This window comes from Notamacropus eugenii, chromosome 1 (assembly GCF_028372415.1).
Source record: "Notamacropus eugenii isolate mMacEug1 chromosome 1, mMacEug1.pri_v2, whole genome shotgun sequence".
In the NCBI taxonomy this organism is placed as follows: Eukaryota; Metazoa; Chordata; class Mammalia; order Diprotodontia; family Macropodidae; genus Notamacropus; species Notamacropus eugenii.
In genome coordinates, this window is record NC_092872.1 from 696,181,341 (window position 1) to 696,192,609 (window position 11,269).

Here is an 11,269-nt window from a genome sequence, read left to right on the forward strand (position 1 = left end):
AGAGAAAATATGCATGGGGGTCCATTCATTGTTCCTTGATATTTCTATTATCTTGGGCAAGTCGCTTTAGTTCTTTAGGCCCCAGCTTCCTCGTCTGTAATATAATGGTGTTGGACTAGATAATCTCAGATGGCCTGTTCCATCTATAAATCTATATGTAATCCTATGAAATAAGTAATATAATGCATAAGTACTTAGGAAAGGTACAAAGGTTTCTGTGAAATCTGAGGGGGAGATAAGTAAGTGAAATTATTGTAAGAGTGTAAATACATTTAGAATAATTGGGAAGCATCGTGTTGTTGAGTCATTTCAGTCGTGTGTGACTGTGACCCCATTTAGTATTTTCCTGGCAAAAACACTGGAGGGGTTTGCCATTTCTTTCTGTAGCTCATTTGACAGATGAGGAAACTGAGGCAAATAGGGTTAAGTGACTTGTCCAAGGTCACATAGCGGGTATCTGGGGCTGTGTATGACCTCAAGTCCTTCCTGACCCCAGACCTGGTGCTCTATCAACTTTACCATCCAGCTTAGGACCTTAGAGATCATTATTTGTTTTCAGTTTTCTGCAATCAAAATTCAGCTCAGGACTGATATACACCAGGGCTTCTTCTTTTTTTTTTTAAATTATTTTATTTGTTTTCAGTTTTCTACAATCAGTTCCATATATCTTAGATTTTTTTTTCCCCTTCCCTCTCTCTCCTCCCCCCCCCCCACCCCAATGGCATGCAGTCTTATATAGATCCTACACATACATTCTTATTAAATACATTTTCACCTTAGTCATGCTGCATAGAAGAATTAAAATGAATGGGAGAAACCATAAAACAAACCAAAACATAACCCAAGAGAAAATGGTCTGCTTCATTCTGCAATCCAATTCCATAGTTCTTTCTCTGGATATGGAAGGCATTTTGCCTCAGGAGTCCACTGGGAATTTTTTAGGTCCTTGCATTGCTGTGAAGGGCGAAGTCTACCAGAAAAATTCCTCCCATACTGTGGTTGTTGCTGTGTATAAAGTTCTCCTGGTTCTTCTCCTTTCACTCAGCATCTGTTCATATAAGTCCTTCCAGGTCCCTCTGAAGTCCCTGTTCATCATTTCTTTTTTTTTTTTTAATTTATTTTCAGTGTTCTACAATCACAACCATATAACTTAGATTTTTTTCCCTCCCTCCTCCTCCTTCCGCCCTTCCTCCCTGAGACTGAATACAATTTTATATAGGTTCTACACATACATTTCTATTAAATACATTTTCACCATAGTCATGTTGCATAGAAGAATTAAAATGAATGGTAGAAATCATATAACAAACCAAAATGTAATACTAAAGAAAATGATCTGTTACGTTCTACAGTTGAATTCCATAGTTCTTTCTCTGGATGTGGAAGGCATTTTGCCTTGAAAGGTGACCATTGGGAATTTTTTAAGTCCTTGCATTGCAATGAAGTTCTAAGTCTATCAGAAAAAATCCTCGCACACTGTTGTTGTTGCTATGTACAAAGTTCTCCTGGTTCTGCTCCATTTGCTCAGCGTCAGATCATATAAGTCTTTCCAGGCCCCTATAAAGTCCTCCTGTTCATCGTTTCTTATAGCACAATAGTATTCCATTACATTCATATACCATAATATATTCTGGCATTCTCCAATTGATAGGCATCCCCTCGATTTCCAGTTTTTGGCCACCACAAAGATTGCCGCTAGAAATATTTTTGTACATGTGGAACACTTTCCCATTTTTATGATCTCTTTGGGATATAGTCCTAGAAGCAGTATTGCTGGGTCAAAGAGTATGCACATTTTTGTAGCCCTTTGGGCATAGTTCCAGATTGCTTTCCAGAATGGTTGGATCAGCTCACAGCTCCACCAACAGTGAATTAGTGTTCCAGCTCTCCCACATCTTCTCCAACATTTATCATCTTCCTGTTTTGTCATGTTAGCCAATCTGATAGGTGTGATGTGGTATCTCAGAGTTGTTTTGATTTGCATCTCTCTAATCAATAGTGATTTAGAGCATTTTTTCATGTGACTATACATATCTTTAATTTCTTCCTCTGAAAACTGCCTGTTCATATACTTTGACCATTTATCAATTGGGGAACCTGTTCATCATTTCCTATAGCACAATAATATTCCATTACATTCATATACCACAGCTTGTTCAGCCATTCCCCAATTGATGGGCGTCCCCTTGATTTCCAGTTCTTGGCCACCACAAAGAGAGCTGCTCTAAATATTTTACACCATTTTTCCCACTCACATCCCCTTCAGTGCTTTGAAACCCCATATAGCGTGGAGACCTACAGTTTAGTAAGCGCTAGAGTACACCATACTGCTCGTGACTCAGGCCACTGTAGACATCTAGTATTAACACTTTTCTCCGCCTTTCGAATTTCAGTGTTGTATAATAGGGCTAGGAATATTGCTCAAAATAGGCTTTTAAAAAATTGGTTGGTTGATCAATTGTTATTCAGTCTAGACTTACCACTTTGCCATCTATATGAGGTTTATATCAGTTTTTGTGTCTGTTTCATGTTTTGCTTGTTGGTATTTCTGGAAGTGGGAAAATACTTAGCAGTCCTGCAGGAGGAAGCCTGGTGAGCATCAGCCTATTCTGGCAGCTTGATGGATACAGTAAGGCCGCACTTTTGTCCCAGATAGGCAGATTTTTGTTCTCTGACTTAATGGTCACTAAATCAGTCAACAAGCATAGAGTTTTTCCTTTTTTTGGAGTGGTAGAATACTAAAGGGACGTGGTTGATTTTGAATGTCTCCAAAGACCTGGCTTTTCTGTTTTCTTTGGATTTTGGTTTTAGAAAACCTATCTCTTAATTTTGAGTTTTGTTTCTATACGTTCTTAACTGCATTGCTAGACTTGGCCTGTAATCTTATCTGCGGTTTTTGTAGATCCTGCCTATCATTTGGGAAAATGGAATTGGATTGAATGCCTTCCTATTTCTTCCTCTCTGATCAGACCAAGGGCTGGATGTGTTTTTTGCTGTGTAATTTGACTAGACTTTGTGACTTTGAAGGTTTTAAGATGCAATGAGATCATGTCTTTTAAAGCTTCTGAAACAGTTCTCTGGCTGATTGGTTTGGATTTGAGATCTTACCCTATTCTTTGGTTGTTCCTAGGGACTCTTTACAGATTAAACATATTAATAAGGAAAGCTTCTTTTTCCTCTCCTCCCCACTTCAAGCAGAGAAGGTTACCACTTCATACCATCTAAGTAAGGGAGCTGAAAACCATTGTGAAAGTTGACATCTGTGCTTTCCCACTGAGGAGGTGGACTGTCCTGGGTACCATCAGCAGCACGGGCTCTTCCAGCCTGTCTTTCTCATTTGGAAGTCCATCTTCCTTCTTGTCCAATTCATTTATTTTCTTGAAATAATTGCATAGACTTACCCAGACATCTGGATTGATCAGGCCTATTTCTCTCCTCCATAGGTGATTATTAACAAATGCCTTATCCCTAAAGAGATAAATCCAGGTTTTGCTAACAGAAGCTAAACTTCTATGATGCTTTGGAAGATCGTTTAGCCTGAATAAGTATGGGTTTTCCTTATTGTCTCAAAATTGTAGAGAACCTTCTAAAAAGACCAGGCCTTTGAAAACATCTGTGGCAGACTCGTTCTGTTCACATGCTGCTTGAGGCTATAGACAATTGTATGACCTTCCTAGAAAAGTTAGAAGCTATAATCCCCATTCTGTATTGATGTAATTGTGCTTTGGTGTCTTATATTTAAAAAAAAACCTATAAAAGTTTTAAGTAAGTTTTTTTATATCTAAACAACTTTATTAACAGTCAAGCAGTGATGAACATTCACATCTGTTGTGTCACATCATACAAATGTAACTATGGAACTGCTACAGTACAATATATATTCTCTGCATAATTAAATAAGATTAAAAAAAAGAAATCACTGGTTGTTTTTAACCTACAAGAGCTGCTTTGGCTGGACACTGGCCCCTTTTTTATAGTGAGCCATTTGCATCTGGTCCCATTCCCATTACTTGGCACAATAGCTGATAGATTTATTCCTGGACTTTGTTATCTATTAGATTTTTAGACTTTTCTCTACTTGTACAGTTCTTGTTATTCTGTCAACTCTTCTCTGGGATCTTCACTGTCTGAATGTTTCCTTGGTGACTATAATTCAGGTGAAGTTTAAAAAAAGGCTCCTTTGGGCGTGATACAGGTGGTGCTACCCAGCTCCACCCCACAGCGTTGCCTTGGCTGAGCTCCAGTTCAGATCCGAACTGTCACCTCACACAACCCAGTGCAGTCTAAAGTGAATTGCTTTTAAATGATCAAGGATTGCCTTTGGATTTTCCTCCACCCTCTTTTCCCAAGTTAGTGCACTTTGAAAAGTAGTCCTTCTCTTTGAGATGCTGCCGGTGATTGTCATAGATGCTCCTCAGAAAGTCATATGCATGTGTTTATCATTTCATGAGTCTTGGAGGGACATAGTTACAGTGGTGAGGAGCTGTGCCGCTGGGTAGAGAGCAGCGTCAGTCTTCCGGGGACCTCCCTCAGTTTAGAGTTCTCGGCAGGAAGGAATTGGAGCAAGCTGGAGGTGAAGCTGAGTTTTTGCCATGCTTCAGTAGGCAGACTAAACCAGTGGTGTCAGAATCCAGTAGAGATGGATTTCTGCAGCTGCATATTGACTCAGAAAAACACGAATTAACATCATCCAAGTTGTATTATATTTATTTATTTTGTTAAACATTTCTCAATTATAGTTTAGTCAGATTCAGTAGCATTCAGGTTTGATTCCTGGGGACTAGCTTGTGGAGGGGGAGGGGATAAACATTTCTATAGCACCTAGTATGGGAGGGAGAAACAGGCTTGAAAGGAGCCACAGCAGAGGGCCTTCTCCAGTCCAGAATAGGAAAGGGTTGAGGAGAAGCAGTGCAGGATATGTGCAGAAAGCACAGAATTTAAGTCAGGATGCCTGGCATGGAACCCACCAGGGGGCTTTTTAGTGAGTGTGGAACCTGAAGAGTGTGGCTTTACCTCCCTCAGGAGAGGATGGGATGGAAAGGGGTGGGGGGTAGATTTGAAAGCAGCTGATCACTTATGGTCTGAAAGACATCCCCCCCAAACCCTCATATGTCTGCCCTTTGGGCCTGGGAGGCGTGGCTGCCAGTGCAGACTGAGCTGTGCCCACTTTGAATTGGAAGTGCCTCAGTCCATAGTGTTTGCCCAATGGCTTGGCATTTCATTGTAGCTGCCCATGGGTGGCTTGGCACTCAGTGCTGCTACTCAGTGTTTTTGAAAGCTGGTCAGATCAGGGGAGATAGGGCTTGGCCTTCAGTGGCCTATAGCAATCAACTGAATAAATCTTAAGCCTTTTCCTTCTTCTTAAACAGCCAGTTAGCTAAGGCTCACCTTGGGCTAGCTAAAACAAAGCTTACCCAGTCCTACTTCAGTTCTCCTTCAGTGGCAGCTAGTTTTAGACTTCCTAGATATAGGTTTATTAGTCATCTAACCATGTAGGCTCTATTTTTAGAACAGCCAGCATGGTGAAGTATTTTTATGTTGGCTAAAAATAAAACTGTCCTCCTAACTAACCCTCAGCTACTTGGGGGGGGGGGAGGCAGTTTGAGAACTTGGTTCAGTGGGAAAGCATCTGGAATTGAAGACTCCAGGCTGAAATCTGGACTCTGCTGTTTATTCCCAATGTGATTTTAAGACAGGTCTCTGTGCCTTAGTTTCTACAACTGTAAAATGAGGAGGCTGGACTAGATTATCTCTTGATGTTCCTTCTCTATTTAAGTCCCTGTTTGTCTGTGTAGAATGCAGCCAGCTCCCTCATGTGGCCTCTGCAGTGAGCAGCACTACGGTGTATAGGAGAATAACCTTTGCTGTGCTGCATCCTCTGTTCCCTTCAGCACTTGGAGGAAACTTGCCTTGTGTTAGCCAGCATTTTCACAGAAGAAAACCCTAGGCCAGGTGGTCTTTGGGATTCCCCACGCTGCAGGTGGCATCTGTACCTTGCATCATGTGAGCTGGAAAGTGTTGCGTTCTTTGTCCAGGAGCCAGAAAGACCAATCTCCTCTCAAGCAACTTGAAGTTCACATCAAGTGGTTGCTGGGTCTAGGACTTGGGACCCAGGGATGACCAGGGCTAAGCTAAATACCCTGGCCTCACCCTGGTCCAGGCCCTCGTCCCTGGCTGGCCCTGAAATGAATCCATCTGAAGTTTTTGCAGTCGGGCAGACAACAAGGAGATCCACCTTTTACTCTCCCCAGCCCAGCCCTGCTTGGCCCCAAGTTGAGGCACTCCATCCAGCAGCTATATAAAAAGGGGGGTCTTTTTCTAGAAATCATATTTATCATGTACAAATGAATATAAAAAGAAGTGTCCAGACCTTTTCCTTCCTTCCCTGCCCCCTCCTTCCCTCAGCCTTACATAGAAGTTCATGGAAAAAGCCTCTCTTCATCTTCACTCCTGCATTCTGTCTGCTAGTTGGGGAAATGGAGACCTGAGTACCCACCCCCATCTGTTTTTTTAACCACTCCCCAGCTTTTTATACCTGTGATTTACCGATTGTATTTTCATCTTGATGACTGTTGCTGCCAGTGTAACCAGTTATTGTGACTCAGCATGGGTGGACAGTCCTGCTCTTCTGTTGCCTATTAGCATTGAAGTTCCACTGTTTATAGGGACATTAACATAATCCCCTTATCCTCCCTCTGAGGCATGACAGGATAAGAAAGTTACTCCAGCCAGAACTACAAGGAATGGTCTATAACCTGTTTGACAAGGAAACTTACCTCAGAATAGCCGAGATGGCAGAGCAGACTGCAGGCCTTTCCCTAAGGCCTCCCTCATTCTGGGTGAAGGTTGGTTAATGCTCCTAGAGATTTTTGTTCTTCCTTGTGAAAGTAAGGGTAGAAGAGACTGCTTCTCCTGTAGAGGCCTTGGGCAGAGAACCTTCTCACCTATCTCTCCCTGAAAAATGATCGTAGGGTTTCTCACAGCAGGAGAGGGCTAGGTCACAGGGCCTCTGCTAGCTTGGTGAATAGGGTTGCTTTTAATCACAGCCCTTGGGTGGACTGGCTTTGAATGTTAGTATCAGTGAAGGCTCTGGTTGCTGTATGAGATAGTCCTATAACCAAAATATTAGAAGCTACCCTTGCAGTTGCCTAGATGGCCTCTAGTTCTGATGAGGATATCCTAGGAAACCCAGGGTCCCCCTGAATTATAAGACCATCACTAGTGGGAGATGTTTTCTGGTTGTGTGCCCTTTCCTCCTCTTCCTGCCCCAGTCCAAAATATTATTCCCCAACAAATGCTCCATGACTATATGTATTTTCACTCATGTAAATCACCATGTGTATGATTAGCAAAACCTTCGAAAGGGACTATCCTGGGGCCACCCTGGTATTGGACCTGGAGTGGGCTGCTCTATACCTGGTGTAGTCTGAAGAGAGGATTATGGGAGAGAGCAGAGGAGCCCAGAGTCAGAGGGGGCAAGCTTTTCAAACTTTTGTGCCTGGCTGTTGGTACCAATGCTGTCTCTGTCTTGCTGCTTTTGCAGTTTTTGCTGCTAAGTGAAGATCCAGAATGGGAGACAAGCCGATTTGGGAGCAGATTGGATCCAGCTTTGTGCAACATTACTACCAGTTATTTGATAATGACAGAACTCAATTAGGAGCAATATATGTAAGTGCCTGGGGAGTGGGATAATTGGGGTTGGGACAAGGTGGGGGTTGAGTTAGCCTTTGGCCCCTCCCTAGTAGAAGTTCCAGTATTCAGTGAAGCAGATAGAATAGTTTTAATCAGTTTTACCAGAGGGATTGGAGTGTGAGAAGACAGTTCTGTTCTTGGTGTTGTCACTTAATCAGTCAAGCTCTGTGATTTTGAGAAAGTCCTTGGGGCTGTTTTTCTCCATCTGCAGAAGGAGAGGATTGAATTAATATCCCTTCCAAATGTGTGATTCTGTGACTTGTAGTTGTTTTAATTTGATTTTTTCACACTATTTTCGAGCTTCCTAGTTACTTCTGTACTTGATGGAGAAACAGCCTAAATAGAAAGACCTGTTTCTGACCTCACTTGGCCCTTTGTTGCAGTTTAGAACACTTGCAGGGCAATTAATCTAGAGAGGTTTCTCTTACAGAAATGTAAAGTGGTACCGAGGAAGTCCCTTTTTTAATGTAACTTATGTAATAAAAAGAAGTAAACATTTACACCAGGGATTCTGCCTCTTTACCAGTCCCCCAGATGCTTCAGACATGCAGTGTGTCCCTAGTTCAACATTTATTAAGCCCTTACCCTGTGTAACTTACAAGACCTCTTACACACTCTGCTAGAAAAAACTTCATGCATTTTCCCATGGAAACAATGTTATAACTTATGGCTCAATGAAATACTAGTAGTAGTATACTTCAGGGGCATCATGGGTTAGATGAACTTCTTTGTGGGTAGTCTGGGAACCTAATTGCCAGTTATAACATTGTTTCTGTGGAGAAATGTTTTCCAAGTTCCAAACTTCTTGCTCCTCTAGGATTGATGCGAAGAAAGAAAGTGCCTTGTAAATAAAATTAAAAACTGTTTCTATTGTTGGTCTTGGGAAAGAGCTTGGGGACTGGATGTGGTATAAATGACATTCAAGCTTGATGGCAAACCAGCAGTTTCACCAACAGAGCAATACCCCTTTATGGGGCCAGGAGAATTGGCAAAGCACAACTTTGACAATGATAAGAGCCCTGGATTTGTGGCCGCAAGACCTGACCCCAAATTCTTCATCTATATGTAAAATGAGAGGGTGAAGCAAGAACGTCGCAGCCTGTGCAATTTCAATCTATGATCCAATATGATTTTTTAAAAATTCTGTTGACTACGTCACATTTGAATTGGCAAAGCACCAAAATATTTATAGACTATGTAATTAAGTTAGCATTTCTGTGAGAATTTTGTCTTCCATTGCTCTTATAATTGTGCAGAGTCTCTCTTTGTTCAGTACTGGAATGTTCCCCAAACATGGTTATCTCAGTGAAATTAGAAAAAAGTTAAGAATGGGAAAGCTCCAGACAGCTTTCTTTTACACTGGTTTGAATGCTCCCTATCTATGAGAGAGGTTTAATAAGGAGTGTGAAATGGATAGATAAAAAAGGCTACTACCATAGACCCGAAACGATGCTCAGAACTTGTTGGTAATTGAGTTGGGATGTCTGGTGGGAGGCCATAGGCTAGAGTGCTGGTGAGTACATGGAGCATACAGCAGGCTCAGGGGTAAAGCAAGGCTGGCTCAGGCTTCTGTGGGGCTTGGCTAAGGCAATCTCTTCTTTTCCCAGGTAGTGACTAATGTGCCAGTGTGTGGCGGTACAGCTCACCTTCCTTTATGATTCCATTGGAGAAGAAAAATTAGACTAAGTCTTAAAGGGACTGTGGTGGGGAGATTGCGCTTCCTCAGTCACCAGTCCTGAGGCCTTGGTCTCCACCCTAATACTAGATTTTTCTGACTTATTTTCTTCTTTCAGATTGATGCATCTTGCCTTACATGGGAAGGGCAGCAATTCCAAGGCAAAGCAGCCATCGTGGAGAAATTGTCTGTAAGTAGGAGCCCCATCTCTGTCTGCCTTCTTTCTCAGGGATCTGAGATGACTGCTTCTAGTTGCAGGCTCACATTTGCCTCCTTTTCTCTTTCAGAGCCTTCCATTTCAGAAAATACAGCACAGCATCACAGCTCAGGACCACCAGCCCACCCCTGACAGCTGTATACTCAGTATGGTGGTGGGGCAGCTCAAGGTGAGGGGGCCACCTTGACAGCAGATGGGAACTTTCCTTTTCAATATAATGCATAATGAGAGCCGCCATTCTGGCCCTTTAGGGCACTTTATGCCCAATATCTCATTGACCTTCACAACAACCCTGGGAGGTCGGTACTACAGGTGTTGTTATCCCCATTTTACAGATGAAGAAAACTGAGGCTCAGAGAGGTTAAGTGACTTGCCCATAGTCACATCGCAAGTAAGTGTCGGAGGTAGGATTCGAATCCAGGTCTCTCCTGACTCCAGTCCAGCGCTCTTTCTACTACATCTTGCTGCTGCCTGTGGATAACAGGCAGAAGGGTTATTCTGTCTCCTGCCCTCCATTGTTTCCTGCTTCAGAGGTACATAGAATGAGCAGCTGCCACTTGGGGGGGATCTTATCAGACTTTCTCTAAAGCTTGCTGTGGGGCATGTCTCCCTCTCTACACCCTATCTTCACAGCTGCCCTTGGTGTCTTGGCTGAGTAGAGCAGACCCACATCCCTACTGAGCATTGGGGAGCTAGGCTGGAGGGTGTCATTCAGAATCACAGATGCACGGAGTTGGAAGGGACCACAGTGGCTCTTTGCTCTGACTCCTACTTCACCCCCTTTTACCATGTCCTCTCCAGGCGGTCATCCAGCCTCCATTTGAAGACCTCCAGTTAGAGACAGCCCCTTCTGATTTTGGAGAGTTCTCATGGGGAGGAAGTTTTCCCTTATACTTAGAGTTGACATCAACCTCTCTGCCACGTCTTCCCTCAGCTCCTAGTTTGTCCGCAGGACCAAGGAGAGCAATTCTGATATCTCTTCCACATGAAAACAACTCCTCAGATACTTGAAGACAGCTCTCATCCTCCCCTTCCACTACCTCCCCTCTCCCTTCCTCCACCTTCTCTTCTTTATGCTTAACATGCCCATTCCCTGCAACTAATCCTTAGAGGACTCTGTCTCTAATTGATTCTCTATCCTGGTCCCCTCTCCTCTAGACTCACTCCAGCTTGTCACTGTCCTTCCTAGAATGTGTCCAAACTATGGTCTGATCAGGGCAGAGGACAGTGGGACTCTTAACTCTCTCATCCTGGATATTATGTTTCTCCATCCAATCTGACATTGGATAAGGGCGGGGTTTTGGCTGCTATGTCACACCATTGATTCATTAAATTTGTTCTCTACTAAAATCCCCAGAACTTTTTCATAAGTTCTGTTGTCTAATCACATATTCCACCTCCTGTCCTAATGGGGTCCTTGAGTACCTCATGTTTTTCCACCACCTCAAAATAGTTAATTTAGGTGAAATCAGGACAAAATGAATAGTGCAGACCATCTTAAAGGAGAAGAAATATCCAAGAAGTTCAAGTGGAATTCCACCTGTGGACCCTTGTAGAAAGCTACGGCAAACCCCAAGGGACATCAGAGCCATGGGCAGACTGGCAGAGTTCTCTTGTGTAGAAGCATTGGCATAGCTTGGGGAGAGGGGGTTGCACCTCTGTGGCTGGAACAGTCCTGGCACAGC

General features: G+C 43.0%; 1 protein-coding gene across 8 annotated transcripts in view; it reads left to right on the forward strand.

Annotated features, from left to right (window-relative positions):
* NUTF2 (nuclear transport factor 2) overlaps positions 1-11,269 on the forward strand; it is a 30,674-nt gene that overhangs the window by 16,934 nt on the left and 2,471 nt on the right. For 7 of the 8 annotated variants that reach the window (XM_072636123.1, XM_072636122.1, XM_072636117.1 and 4 more), the window contains 3 exons: positions 7,544-7,668; positions 9,486-9,557; positions 9,655-9,753. In XM_072636123.1, the coding sequence (XP_072492224.1) occupies positions 7,570-7,668; positions 9,486-9,557; positions 9,655-9,753 (270 nt within the window). In that variant the 5' untranslated portion in view covers positions 7,544-7,569. Of the gene's footprint in view, positions 1-6,700; positions 6,846-7,543; positions 7,669-9,485; positions 9,558-9,654; positions 9,754-11,269 lie in introns of those variants that run through there. The other variant, XM_072636121.1, reaches the window with a different exon arrangement.